General features: G+C 35.7%; 1 protein-coding gene across 5 annotated transcripts in view; it reads right to left on the bottom strand.

Moving 5' to 3' along the window:
• Positions 1-4,667: 4,667 nt before the first annotated feature.
• RBM41 (RNA binding motif protein 41) overlaps positions 4,668-27,343 on the bottom strand; it is a 67,765-nt gene continuing 45,089 nt past the window's right edge. Inside the window, exons 7-8 of one of the 5 annotated variants that reach the window (XM_060087109.1) lie at positions 10,938-11,013; positions 4,668-8,983 (exon numbers count right to left, since the gene is read on the bottom strand). In XM_060087109.1, the coding sequence (XP_059943092.1) occupies positions 8,817-8,983; positions 10,938-11,013 (243 nt within the window). In that variant the 3' untranslated portion in view covers positions 4,668-8,816. Of the gene's footprint in view, positions 8,984-10,937; positions 11,086-27,343 lie in introns of all 5 variants that reach the window. The other 4 variants (XM_060087106.1, XM_060087107.1, XM_060087110.1 and 1 more) reach the window with 4 other exon arrangements.

The following is a 27,343-nucleotide window of genomic DNA, read 5'->3' as shown; positions in this document are numbered from 1 at the left end:
CTAGATCCTGCATGCCGCAACTAAGAGCCTGCATGCCACAACTAAAGATCCCGTATGCCACAACTAAGATCTGGCACAGCCAAATAAATAATTTAAAAAAAATATATGAAGCAAAGGTCCATATCAATATGCATAGATCAGTCTCATTCCTTTTAATGCCAACATGATATTTTATCATATGGTTGTGCTACAATTTGATTACTTAACTAATAAGTCCCCTATTGAGGAACTTTCAAGTTGTTTCAAGGTTTTTCTTATTACAATACTGCAAAAAATATTCTTGTGCATATATATATATATATATATTTGAGCACACTTATAAGTATTTCTGTATAACGGACTTCTAGAAGTAGATTTTCTAGATCTTCACAATTAAATTTTTAAAAGATACTGCCGTATATTAACGCATGTTTGTGGAACCTAGAATAATGGTACAGATGAACCAGTTTACAGGGCAGAAGTTGAGACACAGATGTAGAGAACAAGCGTACGGACACCAAGGGGGGAAAACCACAGTGGGGTGGGGATGGTGGTGTGCTGAATTGGGCGATTGGGATTGACATGTATACACTGATGTGTATAAAATTGATGACTGATAAGAACCTGCAGTATAAACAAACAAACAAAAAATCAACTAATACTAAACTGTCTTTGGGTTATTTGTATGGAAATATGTTAATATAAATGTTTTAGAAATTACATGAAATTCCTAAAAATTTTATATGTTCTGGGATAATGTTATAAGTCATAATTCTAGTTATTACTTTAAAATGTATATCTCAGAAATAACTAAATTTCCTCATCAACTGCATTATTATGAACTTTCATCAAATCTATAACCATGGTCATTTTTAAGTCTTTTGTCATTTACAGACAGTTCTGGGTGTACTTTGATGCTTTTGCAAAAATGTTCCTGTAAAAGGGTTTCATCTTCAAGGAACTCATGGAAAAGACTCTGACAAGTACAGGTTTCTGGTAACTGACTATACTGCTGAACTGAATGAATAAGCATTTTCAGAACTCTAATGGAAAACTGACGAATTCATAAAAGTGCTAACAAAAGATCAAGACAAAAAAAATTAATTACATGGGACTCAGTGAACTGATGAGGATGATTATATTTTTTGTGACTTTCTGTTTGAATAAAAAAAAATCCCACAAGGACTCAGAGGCAAGAAATATACAAATCAATTTTCACTGCAAAGTAAAGGAGCTGTTTACAGCGGAGGATTACTGGACTGAATGTCAATATTATGACATAGTATGAGTGTGTTTCGTGTTTTGTAAGTGCAATCATTGCTTTTGTTGTGGTCATCCATTTACAACGCTTGGTGTCAGTTTATTTATCTCTTGTAAAAATAAAATACAGTGTGTGTGTGTGTGTGTGTGTGTGTGTGTGTGTGAGAAAAAATTGGGGGTTGCCTACATTTAGTGGTAAGAGCTTTCCTTTTTCCTGTACTCTGTTTTTTTTTTCTGGGTAGACAATCTATTCTTCACTTACACTAAAACTTTCTTATGAAAGATTATTTCTTTGCTGAAATTGTTTAGTTTAGAGGCCATGTAGACTTGCTTATTTTGTTTATACATCCACGCTTCGTGAATAAAGCTGCCATGTTTTATTATCTAAAAAATGATACTGCCAAATTGTCCTCCTAAAGGGTTATACTTATTTATACTCTCATCCAATGTGTATGAGAGTGTCTATTTTCCATACCCTTGGAACCATTTGATGTTATCAATCTTTATAATATTAACCTTCAGACAGGTTATACAAACATGACAGCTAGTGCCCAGATCTTGGTTTCTAAATACTTTATTTTTTCCCAATAAATGGAACTAGGGCACCATGTAGAAATGGTTGATTCTATCACTGGGGTAGGGAATACACAAGATGAGCCTGGAACATCTTGTAGTGCCAGAAAATAAGGAAGTAATCAAAAAATGGGGACATGTCAAAATGACATAGAAGCTTCCAATGGTCAAAGCTGGAACAAATTTGAACAACAAAACAATGATAGTATTAGGTTATAAGTCATAGAATAAAATAAACATCCATTAGTCTATGCTGTTATAAGTAAATGTGTAAATAAATGGGAGAGAAGGGACATCTTCCTCAGAGAATTTCAATGAATACATATAGATAAAATGGAAGAAACAGAAAATCACCATTAGGTAAACACCACAGCAGTAATTGTCACCATAAGAACCATTAATGAATGCTAAATTTGGTGGGCAAAAGTATGATGAGAAACAGAATATTTGAATGGTCTCAATGTGTCTTCCTACAAGATATTCATTAATTATAAAGAGGAAAATAGTTAACTTTAAAGTGAAGCATAGCAGACAGTATCTTAACCAAATGATCAAAGTTAACATCACCAGTATTAAGACATGTCAGCAACAGGTATCTCCTGATATGATGCACTAAAAAAGACACAACACCATTTCGGTGGCATTCTCATCAACAATGCATAACCTCAATCTAATCATAAGAAAATGTCAGACAAACCTCAATTAGGGGCATTCTATAAAATAATTGACCAGTGAGAACTGTCACAATTGGGGACAGATTAAGGATATATGATAATAAAATGCAATGTGGAATCCTGGATCATAAAAGGACATTAGTGAGACAAACAGAAAAAAATCAAATAAGGTCTGCACACTAGTTCATAGTACTGCATCAGTATTATTTTCCGGGACTTCCCTGGTGCTGCAGTGGTTAAGAATCTGCCTGCCAATGCAGGGGACACGGGTTCGAGCCCTGGCCCGGGAAGATCCCACATGCCGCGGAGCAACTAAGCCCGTGTGCCACAACTACTGAGCCTGTGCTCTAGAGCTTGCGAGCCACAACTACTGAGCCCATGATCCACAACTACTGAAGCCTGTGCACCCTAGAGTCTGTGAGCCACAACTACTGAGCCTGTGTGCCGCAACTACTGAAGCCCGTGTGCTCTAGGGTCCACCTGCCACAACTACTGAGCCCGTGTGCTGCAACTACTGAAGTCCACACACCTACAGCCCGTGCCCTGCAACAAGAGAAGTTACCATAATGAGAAGCCTGTGCACTGCGACGAAGAGTAGCCCCGCTCGCTGCAACCAGAGAAAGCCCTCGTGCAGCAATGAAGACCCAACACAGCCAAAAAAAAAATCATTTTGGTAGTTTTGATAACTGTACTATGGTTATGTAAGATGTTAACTTTGGGGAAGCTAGATGAAGGATATATAGGAACTCTTTTACTATTTTTGTTACTTTTCTATACATCTCAAAAGTTTTTTTTAAAAAGATGCAGCAAAAAAAAAGAGAGCTAATTGTCCTAATTTGTACTACTACTCTGAACATTTTTCTTAGTTTATCAGTCATTTATATTTCAGTTTCTCTATAAATTTTTTCATTTACCCACTTTTTAGTTGGATTCTTGACTTTTGTATATTAATAAAACTATATGCATTCTATGTTAAGGAAATTAGCTCCTGTGTGTGGCAAATTATTTTCCAGTTTGTCTTTTGATTTTTTTTATGGTGGGTTAGTGTGTATATGTGTATATAGATTTTTTAAACTGATGATTTCTGCTGACCTGTGGACAGAAAATAAGGAATAGTAGCCAAGTGACTTTAAGTCTTCAATAGTGATCAAAAGACCACAGAATAGGGACAATAGTTTATGGAAATGACTTTGAGAAACTTTTTTTTCTTCCATTATAAGTTACATTTATTTAAACATTTACATACAGTAAAATTCTTCCTTTTGGTGTACAATTCTAGTTTTGACAAATGCATACACTCATGTAATTATAATCAAGATACAGATAATTTCCATTATTAAAACAAATTCTTATGCTACTTTTTTGTAATCAGTCTCTCATTTTTAACCCGTCACCCACTGATTTGTTCTGTTCCCATATTTTCATCCTTTCCAGAATGTTATATAAATGGAATCTATCAGTAAGTAGCCTTTTGAGTTTGGCCCCTTTTTACTTAGCAAAATGCATTTGAGATTTGTCCAAGTTGTTGCATGTATCATAGTTCATAATAGTTTTTATTGCTGAGTAGTATTCCATTGTATGGATATATCACAGTTTATCTATGCACCAGTTGAGGGACATCCTCCATTTTTATTTTCCTCTATTGTTAATGGTCTGCAGGTCTAGTAAAGGGCAGAGGTGAGATTTTATACCCAACAGGAAGAAATTTCTTCTGAAAAGTCCAGCTTAGAAGTATGCTCCTGGGTAACATGTGCAAGAGGTTATACCAGTATAACTTACTTCTTGTCCTTTAAACTATATTTAAAATTGGAGTTAATCCTAAGTGAGCAGTATATCAAAGGAATAGATGTTTGTCCTGAGTATAGTTAGATGATATCCTCAGAGCAGGCCTGACAAATATTCTGGAAGCCAAGTCACTGGCAGAATATTAAAATTTTCTTTATTTAAAAAAATACTGAAAAAAGTAAAAATCAGCCCAAATCACACTTGAAAAATTTTATAAAGCAAGTCCCCTTTCAGCCTATCCAATCCCACCTCTATAAGGTTTACAGTTTGGTATGTGTATTTCCCAGCTTTTTCCTAAGTTTATTCAGAAATATCTATATATACATATACCATACATACACAAATGCTTTTGTTTATAAAAAAGTATTCTATATGTATATATATATGTATATGTATATATATGTATATACACACACACACACATATATATATATATATACATAACTTTTTAACTTATTACAAAATCCTGGACATCATACAGGTCAGAATGCATTAATAGATATATCCCATTATTTTAATGCCTGTATAGTATTCCACTAAATGCATGTGCCATAATTTATCCATTCTCATACTGATGGACATTTCAGTATTTGTATGTGTGTGTGACTTTATTAAAATATAATTCAGGTAAGATAAAATACACTCATTTAAAGTGTACAATTCATGATTTGTAGTATATTCAGAGTTGTACAATCATCACAATTTTAGAACATTTTCATCAAGTTCTAAAGAAACCCCATACACTTCAGCTATTACCCGAAGCCCTAAGCAACCACTAATCTACTTTCCGTCTCTGTATATTTAGAATCATATAATATATAGTCTTTTGGAGTGGCTTCTTTCATTTAGCATGTTTTCAGGGTTCTTCCATGTTGTAGCATATATCAGAAGTGTTCCCTCCTCTTCTACTTTTTGGAAGAGTTTCTGAAGAACTTGCATTAATTCTTCTTTAATGTTTGTGAGAATTAATCTAAGAATCCATTTGAGCCTATGCTTTTCTTTATGGGTATTTAAAAAAAATTACTAATTAACCACTTTACTTATTACAGGTTATCTTCAGATTTTCTTTGTCCCCCCCCCCAACAATTGGTTTCAGTAGTTTGTGTATTTCTAGGAATTTTTCTATTTCAAATAAGTTACCTAATTTATTGGCATAAAATTGTTCATGGTGTTCCTTCATAATTTTTATTTTAAATTTTTATAAGGTTGGTAGCAATGTTCCCGCCTTCATTTCTGATCCTAGTAATTTGAGTCTCCTTTATTTCCTGGTCAGTCTACTGAAAGGTTTATCACTTTTGTTGGTCTTTATACAGAACCAACTTTTGGTTTTGTTGACTTTTTATTCTCTATATCATTTATTTATCTAATCTCTTATTTCCTTCCTTTTGCTTTTTCTAGTTAGTTTCCTTCTCTTTTTCCAGTGTCTTAAGGTGTAAAGTGAGGTTATTGATATGTTATCTTTCTTTTAAGTTACAGGCATTTGTACTTATACATTTCTCTCTAAGCACTGCTTTAGGTGTATCCCAGAAGCTTTGGCATTTTGTGTGTTCATTTTCACTCATCTCAAATTAATCTTGTAATTCCTTCTTTAACCCACTGGTCATTTAAAAGTGTGTCTAATTCATATTTGTGTTTCCCAACTTTCTGTTGTTGATTTCTAACTTCATTCCATGTGGTCAGAGAACATACTTTGCATGGTTTTAATCCACTTTAATTTATTGAGGTTTGTTTTATGGTAGGTGATATGGTCTATCCTAGAGATGTCTCATGTGCACTTGAGAAGAATGTGTATTCTGCTCTTGTTAGGTGAAGTGTGCCATAAGTCTCTTTAAGGTCTAGTCGATATATAGCATTGTTCAAGTCTTCTATTCCCTTGTTCATCTTCTGTCTAGTTCTTATTGAAAATGGGGTACTTAATTCCCCAACTCTTATTGTATACTTTTATATTTCTCCACTCATTTCAGTTTTTGATTCATGTATTTTGGTACTCTGTTGTCAGGTGCATATATGTTTATAATTGTTATATCTTTCTGATGGATTGACTTTTATCAATATGTCACTCTTTATCTATAGTGACATTTTTTGTTTTAAGGTTCATTTTAAATAGACTTTAGATAATAGTATAGCCACTCCAGCTTTCTTATAGTTGCCATTTGCCTGATATTTCTCTCTATCCTTTAATCTTCAGTCTGTATCCTTGAATCTAAAGTGTGAATCCAATAAAGAGCATAGAGGTAAGTCTTGGTTTTTTTTCCAGTTTGATGATCTCTGCCTTTTGATTGGATTGTTTAATCCATTCATATTTATTATTAATATAGGTGGACTTATGACTGCCATTTTACTGTTTCTTTTCTATATGTCTCAAGTTTTTGTTTCTCCATTCCTCTTTTTGCTTTCTTTTGCATTGAACACATCTTAATTTAATTGGCTTCAGCCTATATACTAACTAAATTCCAATGAGATATAAAAACCTTATTCCTATATAAACCTATTCCTTTTCTCACTTTTTGTGGTATTATTTATTATCATTATTATTTCTACATTACAAACCCAACAATACATCATTATAATTATTCCTTAATATAATTTTATGTCTTTTAAAGAAGCTGAGAGAAGAAAGAGCAAGTATATATTTACAACTTTTTTATATTAACCTTATTTCCCATTTCCTATTTTCTTCATTTGTTCCTATGGATTTGAGTTACCATGTTAGAGTCATTTCTTTAATCCAATACAGCTTTGTTTCCACCCACTTCCTTTGTCTTGTTATTGGTAAATATATTACAGTTTTATATGTTATAGATCCAACAATGCAACTATATACATAGTCTTATAAAATAGCTTTTTAAATCAATTAAGGAAAAATGTATTTTGACTGTCTTTTATAATTACATAATTACCTTTACCCATGCTAATTTTTTAGATGTGTAGATTCAAATTGCTGTCTGAGGTCACTTGCTTTCCACCTGAAGAACTTCCTTTAATATTTCCTGTAAGTCAGGTCAGACAGCAACATAGTCTCCCAGTTTTTGACTATGTGGGAATGTCTTTATTTCATCTTCATTTTTGAAAAACAGCTTTATTGAATATAGGATTCTATATTGACAGTCTTTTTCTTTCAGCACTTTGAATATGTTTTCCCACTGCCACCTCCATTGTTTCTGATGAGAAATCATCTATTACTCTTATTGAGGTTCCCTTGTAAGTGGCTTCAGTTGTCTCATGTTGCTTTCAAAAGTTTCTCTTTGTCTTTGGGTTTTAGCATTCTTATTATGGTATGTTTGTTGATTTCTTCTTGTTTATCCTAATTGGGGTTCACTGAGATTTCTCAGATGTGTAGATAATGTTTCTCATCAAATTTGGGATGTTTACAGCCATTATTTATTGGAATATTTTTTCCGCTCCTTTCTTTCTCTGATATTCCCATTACAAGTATGTTGGAGTGCTTAATGGTTCTTTACCCTGTTAAATTTTCATTCTTTTTTCTTTCTGATCTTCAACCTGGATACAATTATCCCATTAAACATCACAACCCAATGAGGTAAGTAGTATTATTATCCTCATTTTTATAGATGAGAAAACTGAGGCTCAGATTAAGTGACTTGCCAAGGTCACAGAGTGGTAAGTATGGCTGTGAAGTTCAAACAGGTCTGACTCCAAAGTTTGGACTACTTCCTCTATATCATATCATCTTTCTATTCTCCAGCAACTACAAACAAACAACTGGGGGATTTGGGGTAGGCTGCCTTTCTTCTAGAGAGCTCTTTATTTCTACCCCTCTTTAGTATTCTTTGCTAGTATGTTCCTCTTCTAAAATTAATATATCTAATCCCTAACATGTAATAGACAATGATTCAATGTTTATTGCTTTGAATTCAATCATTACTCAATGGTAGCTAGCTTAAATGACTATGAGAACATTAATGTTTTGATCTAAATTCTTTCATTAGAAAAAATATAAAGCTATTTGAAGACAGTGATAACCTAATAGGGAAATGTCCATTAAATATGTTGACTAACTTATGAAAACTACCTACTGTTACTGCTGATAGGTCTCATTCAAGAGCATTTGCTGATGTTTAGGCCTGGAGGCTTGGTCATTTATTTACTAGGAAAATAAAATTAGGGACAAATGGGCTCTAGAAATAAATATTTCAACACTTAAATAGTTTTTTAGTTTTGTATGTATAGGAGCCAGTCTTGAAAGAATGTTACCACTAGGGACAAATATTTAAGACCTCATATAAATTATAATGATTAAAAAAAATGCCTGGAAGTAATCCACTGTAATTTATCCTGAGAAAATGATACTCTTTATTCCCTACCCTCCATACTCATTATATTGTCTATCCCAGAGAGTGTTTGATTACAGAAAATGTTTTCTACCAATTCTTTCCAAAAGCTGAAAGGGATTTTAATTCAGTTTTCTCTCCCTCAGTTAGCTTCTCTTCTTCAATTCCAAATAAATTGCTATCTATATACAAATCCTAGATCCTAGATTCTGATGCAAGAAAGACCTCCTGAGACTTGCAATCTTTATGTCTTCTAGCTGCCACTGATTTCTGTAGTATTATCTGTAGTAGATGATATTAGAGAAGCAGCCTGGAGATCTGACTGCTGCTTTTTGTTCTTTCCAAATTCTATCACCAATATTTTCCCATGTAGTTTATATCCATTTACTAGATGCAATGCTTGCCATGCTATTTCTGTATCTAAAAGAGAAAGAAAAAACATCAGTTTATATGTGGCTTAATTGATTTTATTCCAAGTCTAGTTTATGTTGTTTTGCCTTGGAGTTCAGTGTAGGCTATAAGGCCATATAATTATTTGATTTTATTGTGTTTTATACAATCTCAAATTTGTAATAACTCAGCAAGATTAAACTAATGGCTAAGAATAACAACAATAAAATCTTAAAATCGATGTTTGAGAGCTTGTCCTAATTCAATGATATATGTAAAGAAACAAGGATACAGACAGTGTGCTAAAGAGGGTTAAGCTATAATTAATAATACACAAACCTCTATCTTAGATAACAGATTATAGGTACTGTAAGAATGAAATCATTTTCAAAATGGGGAAGACAAATAAAAGAAGTTATCAGGGTATTGAGGACACTTTGTTACTTTTTCCTTTTGATCAGAGAGTGGTTGTAGGACCCCTCATTAGGATAAGTAAGTTTAAGAGTGCTTGCAGGCATATGGAAGCTTGAGGTGTAAGAGTATATAGCATATAGCAGGAGGATTTGATTTATGGGTCTCAGAGCCTGGATGTGGGAAATTAGGAAGGAATGGAATTACTGCCTAGAGTCTGTGAAATCATAAGTGGACAAGCAATGTTTTTAGATTGAACCAATTTATGTCTCATATATGTATGCACTACAAATTTTCAAATGCATGTATAATTACTAAAACGGCTATTTATTTAGAAGTACTTAGTGTATAAAGCCTTTTTATTGCATATCTTTTCAATTAATGGATCATATTAGGTGGGGGTGTATGAAGTAATTTTATAAGTTTAAAAAGGGTTCTCACACTTGAAAAGACTAAAAATCACTAGCGTTGAGGATCCACAAACCTTCAATGAGATAGGAAAGATGGTACAATGCTGTATGAAAAGAATGCAGGGGAGTTTGGCACTGCTCATGTGTAAAAGCACTTCCCTTTAAATAGATTACTAGGCTGTATATAAATGATGATACTTTAGGGATAATAAAAGGCACAGCTCCTACCCAGCCTCCACCAAAAAAAGAAAGTCTGGTCTGTCATAGAAACTGAAATTCCTATACAGGTATAACTTGTTTAACTGCACTTTGCTTTATTATGCTTTGTAGATATTGCAGTTTTTTCCCTCAAATTTAAGGTTTCTAGCAACCCTGCACTGTCAGATGATGGCTAGCATTTTTTACCAAGAAAATATTTTTAAATTAAGGTATGTACATTGTTTTTTAGACAAAATGCTACTGCACACTTCATAGACTACAGTATAGTACAAACATAACTTTTACATGTGCTAGGAAACCAAAATATTCATGTGACTTGCTTCATTGGGATATTCACTTTATTGCAGTGGTCTGGAACCGAATCTGTAATATCTCTGAGATATGCCTGTATTATTCCTCCCTTTGGTTTAGGATAGTGAAATCATGTATTAAGATGCAAATAATAGTTAAAAGAATATATCACCTACTAGTTAACTATGAATTACTAATGAATTAGTATAGTATAGCATAATAGCATAATATCTTGTAGTCTCTTAGTCCTAAAGGAATAGGGCATAATGCAAGTACGAGTGTTCTGATCAGAATACCAATATATTAATAATTAACATAATTATAACTTGGACTAGAAATACTATTTTCAGCAAAGTGAAAGTAAATTTTGATGGCGTGAGTAGGAAGTGCCAAGACTGAGGAAAAGTGAGGACAAAGGTGTAAAGTGGTCGTGCACTGTCGAAGGAGGAGAGGAAGCACAGAAGGGAAAGTAGAGAAAAATTAAAAACATGTTTTCCTTAGTTCTCTTCCCTTCCTCCCATGTGCTTGGCCAAGCACATACTTCTCATGTGCTGCAGAGAAATCAAAGTGCTATATCTAAACGACAGAGGGGATAAGTAGTCACGAGTGAACTTATGCTACAACTGAGTAATTATCCAGATGAAGCTACTTACTGGGAAAAGTGATAAAAGCCTGCCCCCTCATTCGTCCAGTCATCATTCGGAATTGAATTGGAGGTCCTTTCTTCTCCTGGAACCGAGCGAATAATGAGACAAGATCTCTTTCGGTCACCCGAGGGCTAAGGTTCTTCAGGTATAACACCTAATATAAACCAAGGATCACCAGAAATAACACATTAGGGAGGTAAGACAACTATTTAATTGTGGTAGGGATTAGTTAGTTTCAGATAAAGATGGTGGATTGAACACATGCATCTAATTTCAATCCCTCCAGAAAACTCTCCAAAAACTATAGAGACTTTTTTTTTTTTAATACAAAATGACAAGGTAAGGAAGAACAAGGAAAGGAGGCAATAGCAACAATATTCTGGAAGCTGGAAAATAACTGAACGAGTGTACTCAAGAAAGCTGAATCTTAAACCAGCAGTGGGGAAAACCAGGAACTAACCCAATCTATGCCTAAGAATCCTCAAACAGTTTAGGAACTGATATATTCAGGTGTCTCTGGAAATGGATGTAAAGAGCTGGGGTTAAGATAAGGTGGGTAGGTTGAAAACTCTTGAAAAATAGGTTAGATCTTTAAACACCTCCCCTATAATATGCTACTGGGTAAAGACCACTCCCAATCTTGGTGAATATTGGAGGTTCATTCTCTGAACACAGGGAGAGATAGATACAGTTGAGGATGTGAATACTGTTCCTAAAAACCAGGAGATTAAGAGAAATAATGTATTCTGAATGATGAGGATACGCCAAACACTTCCTCCCATTAGGCTCCCACAATGCTGGTGGTACCCTCCCATGCAAGAGTTTTGAAGTCTTCTCTGGGGAATCTGATTACCCCAAGAGGAAAGATCTAAAAATGCTGATTTTGGATGGGGAATTTCTCCAAGAAATGGATGAGCCAGATGACTTTAAGTGAAGCTCAAAGTCAATAAGGATCACTCATTTGCTCAGAGCTTCCAATCTGTTTTTGGCCCCTACTCATAAATATGAGCACAGATTATCAGGCATCTGAGAAAAGCCTCTAATGTGAAAGAGAACAGAAGAAACAAACAAATGAAAGCAAATGGGAGAAAACAGAAACTATGCAAGGACAAAAAAAAAAACCTTCAAAAAGCCATCACTAATACCCTCAGAGAAATAAGAGAAAATATTCCATCTATTACAAATGGGATGCTATAAAAAAAGAGAAATGTTCAAGAAAACAAAAAAGAGCTCCTAAGTGTGATTGAACTTAGTTCTTATCGGCTTAAAATAGATTGTTAAAAGATGTTTTGGGTAAGTTCAATTGTAATTATAAAGAAAATACCTATAGAGGATACACAAAAGAAAATGAGAAAGGAAAAAAGCACTTCACTACCAAAAATTCATTGAAACACAAAGGAGGACCCCAAGAAAGAAAAAGAGCAACAAAAGAGCTACAATACAGAAAACAACTAATAAATGGCAATAGTAAGTCCTCCCTATTAATAATTACTTTACCTATAAATGGATTAAACTCCCTAATCAAAGATGTAGAGTGGCTGAACAAATAAAAACCAAGATCTGACTATGTGCTGTCTGCAAGAAACTCACTTTAGATTTAAGGCCATACATAGGCTGAAAATGAAAGGATAAAAAAATAAATTCTATGCAAATTGTAACCAAAAAAGAGCAGGGTTGGCCATGCTTATATAAGATAAAATAGACTTTAAGTCAAAAACTTTCAAAAGAAACAAAAAAGGATATTATATAATGATAAAAAGGTAAATTTCACCAGGAGGATATAACTACTATAAATATATATACACCCAACATCAGAGCACCTAAATATATGACGCAAACTTTGAGAAAACTGAAGGAAACCAGAAAGCAACACAATATTACTAGGAGATTTCAATACCTCACTTTCAATAGCAGAAGAAAAACTAGAAAATTCACAAATTTGTGGGAACTAAACAATACTCTAGAACAACTAATGGGTCAAAGAAGAAATCAAAAGTGAAATTAGAAAATACCTTGAGACAAATGAATATGAAACCACAATATACCAAAATTTATTGGATGCAGCAAGATCAATACTAAGAGGGAATTTTATAGCATTAAGTGCCTAAATTAAAAGAGGAGAAAGCTCTCAAACAACTTAACTCTATACTTCAAGGAACTAGAAAAAATAGAATAAACTAAGCTCAAAGTTATCAGAGGGAAATAATAAAGATTAGAACAGAAAAAAATGAAACAGAGATTAGAAAAATCATAGAAAAAAAAATCAACCAAACTAAGAGCTGTTTTTTTTTTTAAAAAAGATCAACAAAATTGACTACCTTTAGTTAGGCTAAGAAAAAAAAAAGAAGACTCAAATAAAATTAGCTGTGAAAGAGGAGTCATTACAATGGATGCCCCAGAAATAAAAAAGAATTATGAGAGACTACTCTGATAATCATATGCCAACAAATTGGATAACCTAGAAAAAAGGATAAATTCCTAGAAACATAAAACCTACCAAGACAAAATCATGAAGAAATACAAAATCTGAATAGATATATAATTAGTAATAAAATTGAATCAGTAATCAACAAAGAAAAGCCCAGGACCAGATGGCTTCACAGGTGAATTCTACCTAACATTTAAAGAAGAATTAATACCAATCCTCCTCAAACACTTCCCAAAAACTGAAGAGGAGGGAACACTCCCAAACTAATTTTATGAGGCCACCATTACCCTGACCAAAAGCAGAAAAAGACATTACAAGAAAAGAAAACTACAGGCCAATATCCCTGATGAATACAGATGCAAAAATCCTTAACAGAAAACTAGTAAACTGAATTAAAAAGCACATTTAAAGGATCATACATCATGACCAAATGGGATTTATCCCTGTGATGCAAGGATGGTTCAACATATGAAAATCAGTCAATAAGATATAACACATTAACAGAATGAAGGATAAAAATCACAAATCACCTCAAAAGACATCAATGGACAGATATTCCAGACAGAAAATCAATAAGGCAACAAAATGACACAATAGAACAGACAGACTTAATTGATATTTTCAGGACATTGCATCCAAAAAAAACCAAAAACAAAAACCACCAAATCAAACAAAACAACAACAACAACCAGAATACACATTCTTTTCAAGTGCACACTGGAACATTCTCTAGGACAGACCACAAACTAGGACACAAAACAAGCCTCAGCAAATTTAAGAGGCCAGGGATTATTCCAAGCATCTTTTCTGACCACAACAGCATGAAACTAGAAATCAACCACAGAAAGAGAAACGAGAAAAAAAATGATTACAAGGAGATGAAACATGCTACTAAAAAAGCAATAGGTCAAAAACAATGAAATCAAAGGGGAAGTTAAAAAATACCTTGAGACAAATGACAATGAAAACACAACCATACAAAATCTATAGAATGCAGCAAAAGCAGTCCAAAGAGGGAACTTCATAGTGATAAAGGTCTTCCTCAAAGACAAGAAAAATCTCAAATAAACAACCTAACCTACCACCTAAAAGAATTAGAAAAAGAAGAACAAACAAAACCTAAAGTCAGCAGAAGGAAGGAAATGATAAAAGTCAGGGAGGAAATAAATAAAATAGATATCAAAAAACAATGGAAAAAAATCAATAAGCCAAGAGCTGTTTTTTTGAAAATGTAAACAAAACTGACAAACCTCTGGTCAGGCTCAATGAGAAAAGAGAGAGAACCCAAATAAATGAGAAATCACAACTGATACTGCAGAAATACAAAAAAAAAAACATAAGAGAATACTATAAACAATTATATGCCAACAGATTGGACAACCTAGAAGAAACGGACAAGTTTCTAGAAACATACAGTCCACCAAAACTGAATCAAAAATAGATAGTTTGAACAGACCAATCACTAGAAGTGAAATAGGATCTGTAATTAAAAAAAACTCCCTGCAAACAAAAGTCCAGGACTGGATGTCTTCACTGGGGAATTCTACCAAACATATAAAGAATAACTTACATCAATCCTTCTCAAACTCTTCCAAAAGACTGAAGAGTAGGGAACACTGCCAAAGTCATTCTATGAAGCCACCATCATCCTGATACCAAATGCAGACAAAGACACTACCATAAAAGAAAATTACAGGCCAATATCTTTGATGAACATAGATGCAAAAAATTCTCAACAAAATATTAGCAAACCAAATCCAACAACACATAAAAAGGATCATACACCATGATCAAGTTGGATTCATCTCAGGGTCACAAGGATGGTTCAACATACGCAAATCAATCAATATGATACACCACATCAACAAAAGAAAAGACAAAAAACACACTATCATCTCAACAGATGCAGAAAAAGCATTTGATAAAATTCAACATCCATTCATGATAAAAACTCTTATCAAAGTGGGTATAGAGCAAACATATCTCAACATAAGAAAAAGCTATTTATGATAAACCCACAGTCAACATAATACTTAACAGTGAAAAGGGAAAAGCCTTCCTACTAAAATCTGGAAGAAGACAATGATGCCCACTTTCACCACTTCTATTCAACATAGGACTGGAAGCCCTACCCACAGAAATCAGATAGTAAAAAGAAATAAAAGGTATCCAAATTAGAAGGAAAGAGGTAAAACTGTCATTATATGCAGATGACATTATACTATATATAGAAAACCCTAAAGACTCCATACAAAAACTACTAGAACTGATAAGCAAATTCAGCAAGGTAGCAGGATACAAGATTAACATATAGAAATCTGTTGAATTTCTTTACACTAACAATGAAATATCAGAAAGGGAAAGTTAAAAAAATATCCCTTTAAAAATTACATCATCAACATCACTAATCATTAGAAAAATGCAAATCAAAACTACAATGACGTATCACCTCACACCAGTCAGAATGGACATCATCAAAAAATCTACAAACAGTAAATGCTGGAGAGGGTGTGGAGAAAAGGGAACCCTCTTGCACTGTTGGTGGGAATGTAAATTGATACAGCCACTAGGGAGAACAGTATGGAGGTTCCTTAAAAAACTAAAAATAGAGTTGCCATATGATCCAGCAATCCCATTCCAGGGCATATATCTGGAGAAAACTCTAACTCAAAAAGATACATGCACCTCAGTGTTCATAACAGCACTATTTACAATAGCCAAGAAATGGAAGCAACCTAAATATATATCAACAGATTAATGGAAAAAGATGTGGTATATATATACAATGGAATACTACCTAGGCACAAAATTGAATGAAACAATGCCATTTACTGCAACATGGACGGACCTAGAGATTGTCATACTAAGTGAAGAAAGTCAGACAAAGACAAATATCATGATATCACTTATATGTGGAATCTAAAATATGATAAAAATGAACTTATTTACAGAACAGAAATAGACTCACAGACACAGAAAACAAACTTATGGTTACCAAAGAGGAAAGGCAGGGAGGAGGGATAAACTAGGAGTTTGGGATTAGCAGATAGAAACTACTATTTATAAAATAGATAAGCAACAAGATCCTACTGTATAGCACAGGGAACTATATTCAATATCTTGTAATAAACTATAATGGAAAATAATCTGAAAAATTATATACAGTAAGTCCCCTACATATATGACTTCCATTTCAAGAGTGTGTTCTAAGTCCAATTTGTTCATAAGTCCAACAAAGTTAGCCTAGGTACCCAACTAACACAATTGGCTATTTAGTACTGTACTGTAATAGGTTTATAATACTTTTCACACAAATAATACATAAAAAACAAACACAAAAAATAAAGAAAACATTTTATACATTACAGTACAGTACCTTGAAAAGTACAGTAGTACAGTACAACAGCTGGCATACAGGGGCTGGCATTGAGTGAACAGGCAAGAAGAGTTACTGACTGGAGGAAGGAGAGGAAGTGGGAGATGGTAGAGCTGAAGGATCATCAGCAACAGGAGATGGAGGGCAAGCTGCAATTTCACTCACGCCTGACGTTGATGACACAGGTTCTGGTTCCTTGCTGGATTCAGTTCTATCTACCCTCTTTAAAAAAGTGATCTAGTGATGTCTGGGTAGTAGCTCTATTTTTCCCATCATAGATGACACGGTAGCACTCGACTGCATTCTGAACGGCTGCTGCAACCTTTGTGTACCTTTCTACTTTCGGGTCCTATGCCTCAAAAACTAACAGTGCCTCCTTAAATAAAGAAAATCCCCTTGCCATTTCCTGCATCGTGAATCTTTTCGGTTCTCCAGTTACTTCTTCCTCTTGTCTCTCTTCGTCCTTTCTCTGGGCCTCCAATTCCATCAGGTCTTCATTAGTAAGCTCCTCGTGCTGCACAGCAAGGAGTTCAATGAAGTTGTCCTCTTGCAGATCTAGCTCCAGCTGCTCGTTGAGGGTCACTACATTGCTGAAGACCTCTTTGGACTCCTCATCCACCTTCTCAAATCCACGAAAATTGTGAACAAACTGTGGGCCAAGGTTCTTCCAAACCCCATTCATGGTGATGGTCATAACCTCATGCCAAGCAAAGTCAATGTTTTTTATGGCCTTGTAGATGTCATAGTCCTTCCAAAATTGTCGCCAAGTTGTTCCTGATTCATCACTCACCTTTACTGCCTGATAAAAAGTGTGATGTAAATAATATTTCTTGTAGGTTGCTATAACTCCCTGGTTCATAGGTTGGATGAGCGATGTAGTATTCAGTGGCATATGAACTACTGTACTTTGATGTTGGGATGAAAATCGTCCATGAATGGGGGTTGGCTTGGACACTGTTGAGCAGCAAAAGAATGCTGAATGGGACATCCTCCTCCAAGCAATATTTCTCTACCTCTGGGATAAATTGGTGGAAAAACCAGTCCTGGAAAATGGCCTATGTAACCCAGGTTTTGGGGTTACTCTTCCACACAATAGGACGAGAGCCCTTGGCTATGTTTTAAGGGCTCTTGAGTTCTCTGAATGATAAAACTAAGCGAGGCTTCAGCTTCATATCGCTGGAAGTACTGCCACCAAACAACAGAGATAGCCTATCCTTTGCTGCTTTATAGCTTGGCATCAACTTTTCCTCCTTACTGATGTAACTTCGGTCTGGCTTCCTCTTCCAGTACAGTCCTGACTCATCCACATTAAAAACCTGCTCAGGTAAATACACACCTTTATCGATAATTTCTCAAAACATTTCAGGAAATTCCTGGGCAGCTACTGTTATCTGCACTCACTGCCTCACCACTTACTTTTACCTTGTGAAGGTTGGCTCTAGCCTTGAACCGATAAAACCAGCCATGGCTGGCATTAAAAGATGCACCCTCGGATTCTTCCCCGTGTTTCTTCTTCAAGTCTCCATAAAGGCTTTTAGGTTGCTCTTAAATCAGCATTAAGCTGAGTGGGACTCAACGCAGATGCTGATCCTGCATCCACACACTGAGAAGTTTCTCCATCTCCTCCATCACTTTTCCACGCTTCTTTGATATTATTGTTGACATCATTGGCACAGCAGACTTCATATGTTACATGATCTTGTCCTTGTTCTCCAAAATCATGCTGATCGTTGAAAGGTTCATGTTATAAGAACGAGTGACATCTACCATTGTTCTGCCTCGCTCCACTCTCTCAGGTATTTTCACTTTTGTTTCCATCGTTAACACTTGGCACTTCTTAGCAGTACCAGCTACATCACCACTGCTTTTATGCTTGCTTCCAGACATCCTGGGCTTAAAATAAAGATACTGGGCCTCCCTGGTGGCGCAGTGGTTGAGAGTCCGCCTGCCGATGCAGGGGATACGGGTTCGTGCCCCGGTCTGGGAGGATCCCATATGCCGCGGAGCGGCTGGGCCCGTGAGCCATGGCCGCTGAGCCTGCGCATCCGGAGCCTGTGCTCTGCAACGGGAGAGGCCACAGCAGTGAGAGGCCCGCATACCGCAAAAAAAAAAAAAAATAAAAAAAAAAATAAAAAATAAAGATACTGTACTACTGTACACTATACACTACTGTAAAGTACACAAAAGCACAATCACTTGTAGAGGATGCATGTATGTGACAATCTACGCCAGACATGTGAACTAACTTACGTGATTGGACATGTAAATGCATGTTCGCATCTCTGAAAGTTCACAACTTGAAGGTTTGTATGTAGGGGACTAACTGTATACGTGTGTCTGTGTGTGTGTTTGTGTGTATAAAAAACTGAATCACTTTGCTGTACACCAGAAACTAACACAACATTGTAAATTATACTTCAGTAAAAAAAAAAAAAAAACAGAAACATTAAAAAAAATTGAAAAAGACACAAATAAATGGAAAGACATCCCATATTCATGGATTAGAAATATTAATATTGTCAAAATGTACATACTACTCATAGTGATCTACAGATTCAATGCAATTGTTATCAAAATTCCAGTGACAGGGACTTGTCTGGTGGCACAGTGGCTTAGAATCCACCTGCCAGTGCAAGGGACAAGTGTTCGATCACTGGTCTGGGAAGATCCCACATGTTGCAGAGCAACAAGCCTGTGCGCCACAACTACTGAGCCTGCACTCTAGAGCCCTTGCACCACAACTACTGAAGCTCGAGCACCTAGAGCCCATGCTCTGCAACAAGAGAAGCCACCGCAATGAGAAGCCTGCACACCACAACAAAGATTAGCCCCTGCTCACCACGACTAGAGAAAGCCTGTGCACAGCAAAGAAGACCCAACATAGCCAAAAAAAAAACAACCAATTACAAATGTTATGAAAATAAAAGAAGTCCTAAAATTCATATGGAACCACAAGAGACCCCAAATCAACAAAGCAATCTTGAGGAAGAAGAACAAAGTACGATGTGTCACGTATCCTGATTTCAAACTACAGTAATCAAAACAGTAAGGTACTAGCATAAAAATAAACTGACATATTGACCAATGGAACAGAATAGAGGGCCTAGAAGTAAACCACACATTTATCGTAAACTGATCTTAGACAAGGAGGGCAAGAATACACAATGGGGAAAAGATAGTCTTTTTAATAAACGGTGTTTGGAAAACTGGATATCCAGTACAAAAGAATGAAATTAGATGCTTCTCTTACACCCTATACAAAACCTAACTCAAAAGGAAGTAAAGACTTAAAAATAAGACATAAAACTCTAAAAGTCCTAGAAGAAAACATAGAAAAATCTTGACCCTGGTCTTGGCAATAATTTCTTAGATATGCTGTGAAAAGCACAAGAAACAAAAGCAAAAACAGAAAAGTGTCATTACATCAATTCAAACCAATATGCATATCAAAGGAAACAATCAGCAAAGTTAAAAAGCAACCTACAGAATGGGAGAAAGTATTTTCAAATCATGTATCTAATGAAGGGTTAATATCTAAAATATATAAGGGATTCCTGAAACTCAAAAGCAAAAAAAAAAAAAAAAAAAAGATGTGTTGGGAAGGATGTGGAAAAATTTTAAACCCTTGTACACTGTTGGTGGAAATGTAAATTTGTACAACCACAATGGAAAACAGTTGAAAGATCATTAAAAAATTAAAAATAGAACACACATAATCCAGCAATCCTACTTCTGGCTATATATCTAAAAGAACTGGAATCAGAAGCTGGAAGAAATATCTGCATTCCCATGTTCACTGCACCATTGTTCACAATAGCAAAGACATGGAAACAACCTAAATGTCTATTGACAGATGAATGGATAAAAAGAAAATGTGGTGTATAAATACAAAAAGGTATTATCCAGCCTTAAAAACGAATAAAATCTTGTCATTTGCTACAACGTGGGTGAACTTGGAACACATGCTAAATGAAATAAACCAGAAACAGAAGAACAAATACTACATGACCCGCATATATCAGGAATCTAAAATAGTCAAACTCATAGAAGCATAGAATCGTGTTTACCAGGGGCTAGGAGGAGGGGTAATTGAGGAGGTGTCCATCAAAGGGTATACAGTTTCACTTATGCAAGGTGAGTAAGTCCTATAGATCTATTGTACAGCAGAGTATATATAGTTAACAATACTGTATTGGATACTTAAAAATTTGTTAAAAGGATAGATCTTAAGTTAAATATTCTTATCAAAAGAAAAAATGGAGGGAGGAAATTCCTGGAGGTGATGGTTAAGTTTAGGGCATTGTATTGGTGATGGTTTCATGGTGTATATTTATCTTCAAACCCACCAAGATGCATACATTAAATATGTACAGCCTTTTTTGTATGTGAAACATACTTCAATTGAAGAAAAACTTAACCAAGGAAGTAAAGGACTTGTACATTGAAAACCACAAAACATTGCTCAAAGAAATTAAAGACAACACAAACTCAAAGATGTCCCATGTTCATGGACTAGAAGACAATATTATTAAAATGTCCACACTATCCATAGTGGTCTACAGATTTAATGCAATTCGTATCAAAATCCCAATGTTATTTTTTGTAGAAATAGAAAAACAATCCTAAAATTCATAAGGAACCAGAAGAGACCCCCAAATAGCCAGAACAATCTTGAGAAGTAAGAACAAAACTGGGGAGGCCTCACACTTCTTAATTTCAAAATATATTACAAATCTACAATAATCAAAACAGTATGATACTGGCATAAAGACAGACGTGTAGACTAATGGAATAGAATAGAGAGCCCAGAAATAAACCCACACATATACAGTCAACTGATTAATAAGGGGGGCAAGAATACACAATGGGGAAAGGATAGTCCCTTCAACCAATGGCGTTGGGGAAAGTTGATATCCACATGCAAAAGTATAAAATTGGCCTCTTATTTATATCATACACGAAAATCAACTCAAAGTGGATTAAAGATTTAAACATAAGACCTGAAACTCTAAAACTTCTAGAAGACAATATAGGGGAAAAACCTCATGACACTGGCCTTGGCAATGATTTCTTAGATATTACAGCAGAAATACAGGCAACAAAAGCAAAAATAAAGTGGGACTACATCACTAAAACACTTCTGCACAGCAAAGGAAACAATCAGTAAAGTGAAAAGGCAACCTACGGAATGGGAGAAATATTTGGAAACCATATATCTGATTAGAGGTTAATATTTAAAATATATAAGGAACTACCACAACTCCATAGCAAAAGACAACTTGAAAAAAATGGGCAAAAGACCTAAATAGGCATTTCTTCAAAGAACACATACAGAAAATAAATGTTGATGAGAATGTGGATAAATTGGAACCCTTGTGCACTTTTGGTATGAAAGGAAAATGGTACAGCTCCTACAGAGAACAGTATGGACGTTCTTCAAAAAATTAAAAATAGAACTACCATATGATCCAAGAATCCCAGTTCTGGTTACTTATCCAAAAAATTAAAATCAGAATCTTGAAGAGATATCAGAACTCACATGTTTACTGCAGCACTCACAACAGCCAAGAGGTGGAAGCAACCTAAATGTCCACCACAGATGAATGAATAAAAAAATGTGATATATACATACAGTGGAATATGATTTAGCTAGAAAAAAGGAAGGAAATCTTGTCATATGCTACAACATGGATAAACTTCGAGGGCACTATGCTAAGTGAAATAAGCCAGTCACAGAAGAACAAATACTGCAAAATTTCACTTATATATGGTATCTACAGTAGTCAAAGTCATTGAAGCAGAAAGTAGAATGGTAGTTTCCAGGGCCCGGGAGGATGAGGAAACAGGGAGTTGCTGTTCAGTGGGCATAAATTTCAGTCATGCAAGATGAAAAGTTCTAGAGATCTGCTGTACAACACTGTGCCTACAGTTTACAATATGTAATGTACACTTGAAATTTTGTTAAAGGTAGATCTCAGGTTATGTGAATTTTATTGCACTGGAGGAGAAAAAAAGAGATACATTGGCTAGCATAAGTTAAATGCTTTATAGCTTAAAAAAACTTGAGAAAAATTCGGACAGGAGCAGCAAAAGCAAAGAGCTAGAAAACAGAGCCTGCTTAAATGACTTACCATTGAAACATATGAGTAAATATATTAAACATTGCAATAAGCAGTAGACTCTTTATGTCTCAAAGCCTTTGAAGCTGGATGTTCACATATTTAGCATTTAACCACACTCATATCTTAAAGGTAAGGGCATAGAATAACTGACTTGTGATTCACTTAAGTAATTTCAGGTGATCCAGAGTTTTGGCTCTGAAATACTCATGAAAGCATCATCAAATTAAATAACCAGAGAAAGGGAGAGGTATGTGAAACATACTGCAAGTTTCTCACCAAGTAGGAAAGATCCATACTAAGATTATTCCCTTTGATACGAACATTTTTTTAAAAATCAAGAGGACTTCTGGTCAAGGTGGCTCGGTCACTTCTTGCTTGGATGCATCTTCTCTGTTCTAAAAATATACATACATACATGCATACATACATACATACACATGGGTATGTATGTATGTTTATGTCCACAACATATATATATATATATATATATATATATATATATATATATATATATATTCATATATACAAAGATACACACAAAGATACAGCTAGGCTCAAAAACAAGATTAATATTTCTGTGAAAGAGAAAAACAGAAACTCCAAGTGGTAACAGAGGATGAAGCTCTTCCTGGTATCCCTCTGCAATAAACAGTGTTGTTTTGTATTTTTTGAACTTTATATATGGTATTATACTGTATGCATTTTCTGCAGCTACCTGTTTACATTTTAAAAAAATACTTCATTTTGGGCCTCCCTGGTGGCGCAAGTGGTTGAGAGTCCGCCTGCCGATGCGGGGGATACGGGTTCGTGCCCCGGTCTGGGAGGATCCCATATGCCGCGGAGCGGCTGGGCCCGTGAGCCATGGCCGCTGAGCCTGCACGTCCGGAGCCTGCGCGTCCGGAGCCTGTGCTCCGCAACGGGGGAGGCCACAACAGTGAGAGGCCCGCATACCGCAAAAAAAAAAAAAAAAAAAAAAAAAAAAAAAAAAAAAAAAACAACTTCATTTTTAGAACAGTTTTAGAATTATAGAAAAACTGAGTAGTACAAAGAGTTCCCATACACCCCACACCCAATATCTCCTATAATTAACATCTTACATTACTATGGTACGTTTCTTTAAATAAATTAATTAATATTGATACATTATTAATAACTAAAGTCCATAGTTTATTTAGATTTCCTTAGTTTTTCCCTAATGTCCTTTTTCTGTTCCAGGATCCCATCCAGGATATCATAGTACATTTAGTTTTCATATGTCTTTAGTCTCCTCTTGGCTGTGGCAGTTTCTCAGACTTTTCTTGTTTTTAATGATCTTGACATTTTTGAGGAGTACTGGTTGGGTATTTTGTAGGATGCTCCACTACTAGAATTTTTTTTAATTTATTTTTTGGCTGCGCTGTGTCTTCATTGCTGCATGCGGGCTTTCTCTAGTTGTGGTGAGGGGGGGCTATTCTTCGCTGCGGTGCATGGGCTTCTCATTGTGGTGGCTTCTCTCTTTGAAAAGCACGGGCTCTAGGCATGTGGGCTTCAGTAGTTGCAGCACTTGGGCTCAGTAGTTGTGGCACGCAGGCCCTAGAGCATGCAGGCTTCAGTAGTTGCAGCACATGGGCTCAGTAGTTGTGGCGCACGAGCTCTACAGAGCGTGGGCTTCAGTAGTTGTGGCGTGTGGGCTCAGTAGTTGCAGCTTGCAGGCTCTAGAGCGTGGGCTCAGTAGTTGTGGCGCACGGGCTTAGTTGCTCTGCGGTACGTGGGATCTTCCTGGACCAGGGATCAAACCAGTGTCTCCTGTATTGGCAGGTTGATTCTTAACTGCTGGACCACCAGGAAAGTCCCCACTACTAGAATTTTTCTGATGTTTTCCTATGGTTATATTGTGGTTATGGATTACTAGGAGGAAGACTACAAAGTACAATTTTGATCACATCATATCAAGCACACATACTATCAACATGATTTATGATTGATCTTTGCTTCGATCACCTGAGGCAGTGTTTGCTGGGTTTCTACACTGTAACGTTACTCTTTATTTCTTTCTGTATTTCCATACTGTATTCTTTGGAAAGAAGTCACTAAGAGTAGCTCAAAACTAAGAAGTCAGGAGTTATGCTTCCCTTCCTTGAGGTGGAGCATCTACATAAACTATTTAGAATTCTTCTTCATGGGATACTTGTCTCCTCTCCCCCATTTATTGATTCATTCAGTCATTTTATTATCAGTATTGACTCATAGATATTCTATACTTTGGGTTATAATCCAATATTAATTTACTTAGTTTGTTGTACATTCCTTGTTTTTGTTTGTCTGATAAACTATTTTTCCTCCAATTTTGAATGATTGTTCTTCCTGGATATAGAATTCTAGGTGGGTGTTTTTCCTTTCATCACTTTAAATATTTTACTCTACTCTCTTCTTGCTTGCATGGTTTCTGATGAGAAATCCAGTGTAATTATTATCTTTGTTCCTCTATAGGTAGTTTTTCTCTGGCCATTTTCAAGATTTTCTCTTGGTCTTCAGTTTTCTGTGTTTGAACATGATATGCTTAGGTGTATTTTTTTGGTATTTATCCTACTTTGTGTTCTTTGCTTGGATTCTGAATCTGTGGTCTGGTGTCTGTCATTAATTTTGGAAAATTCTCAGCCATTCTTACTTCAAATATTTCTTCTGCTCCTTTCTGTTTTTCTTTTTCTTCTGCTCCTTTCTTCTTCTGCTATTCTAATAATGTGTATGTTACACCTTTTGAAATTGTCCTTGGATATTGTTACTTTTTTTTTTTTTTTTTTTTTTGCAGTATGCGGGCTTCTTACTGTTGTGGCCTCTCCCGTTGTGGAGCACAGGCTCCAGATGTGCAGGCTCAGCGGCCATGGCTCACGGGCCCAGCCGCTCCGCGGCATGTGGGATCTTCCCAGACCAGGGCACGAAACTGTGTCCCCTGCATCGGCAGGCAGACTCCCAACCACTGTGCCACCAGGGAAGCCCCTGTTACATTTTCAAAGTCTTTTTAAAATCTCTTCATTTCAGTTTGGGAGGATTCTATTGACATGTCTTCAAGCTTACTAATTCTTCCCTTGGCTGTATGCAGTCTGCCCATGAGCCTATAAAAGGCATTATTTCTTTTCCTTTTTCTTTTTTTTTTTTTTGGCCATGCCGCATGGCTTGTGGGAATCTCAGTTCACTGACCAGGGACTGAACCTGGGCCATGGCAATGAAAGCCCAGAATCCCAACCACTAGGCCACCAGGGAACTCCCAAAGGCATCATTTCTGTTATAGTGTTTTTGATTTCTTGAATCTTTCTAGAGTTTCTATCTCTCTGCTTACATTATCCATTTGTCCTTGCATGTTGTATACTATTTCTAAAAGACTCTTTATCATATTAATTATAGTTATTTTAAATTCCATATATATGATCATTCAAAAACCTATGTTGTATCTCAGTTTGGTTCTGATGCTTGTTTTGTCTCTTGAGACTGTGGTTTTTCTTTTAGCATGCCTTATCATTTCTTTTTTGTTGAAAACCAGACACGATGCATAACATAATAGAAACTGAGATAAACAAGTCATTAATGTGAGGTTTTATGTTAATCTGGCTAGAAGCTGGGCTGTGTTTAATGTTTACTCTAGCTGTAGGTGTCAGAGGTTTTTCAATTTCCTCTAACATCCTTGTTTTTGTCTCCCTTGTTTTCTTTGGGTTTCCCTAAAAACGTCTTAGAGTCTGAGCCTTGCAGGTCTTTGGACTGTAACCCACAGTTAACATACTGAAGCCCTGCTGATGTGGTAGTAAGGTGTGGGGTATGGGAAAACATTCTGCAATCCTATAATTAAGTTTCAGTCTTTTATTGTGCCCATGTACTCAGCCTGTAACCTTCACAAGTATTTCACAGCTTTTATTCTCTTTCTCTTAGATGAGACAGTAAGGCTAGAGGAGCCTGGAGTTGGATAATTTCCCTTCTCCCACACTAGAGAAGGCTTTGGTAAAGTTGTTTTACTTGCTGGATAGCTCTTTGTTAAGTAGAAGCTCTGGATGTATTTCAAATTGATTACTTTTCCTGTTACCATGCCAGGAGCAGGAGACTTTTTCTTGGCTCTTCACACTGACAACCCAGTGGAGCTCCTGGAGGTAAAAGTCATGAAAATGTGGGGGCCCCCATAGACTGTGGCCCCCAGGAGTTTGTTACTCAAACACTAATCTACACTCTGCTTCCTGCAATTTGTCAAAGTTACCGCTTAAGTGTTCCTACCAGTTTATGGCTCTAGTGCTTTCTGCTCCTGATAAGCAGATCTGGGCTGTCATTCTTTGTAATTGCCTGTCTCTCCAGATTTCAGGGTTGCAGTTTGCTCTCTGATGTCAAATCCCTGATGGGTCCAAGAAAAGTCATTGATTTTTAGTTTGTTCAGCTGTTCTTCCTGTTGTAAGAGAGCAGTGATGACTTCTAAGCACTTTACATGTTGGCACTGAAACCCAAAGTCTGCAACAAACTTTTTTCATTC

The sequence above is a fragment of the Mesoplodon densirostris genome, chromosome X (assembly GCF_025265405.1).
Source record: "Mesoplodon densirostris isolate mMesDen1 chromosome X, mMesDen1 primary haplotype, whole genome shotgun sequence".
NCBI classification, from domain to species: Eukaryota; Metazoa; Chordata; class Mammalia; order Artiodactyla; family Ziphiidae; genus Mesoplodon; species Mesoplodon densirostris.
This window is presented reverse-complemented; position numbering and strand designations above follow the sequence as displayed.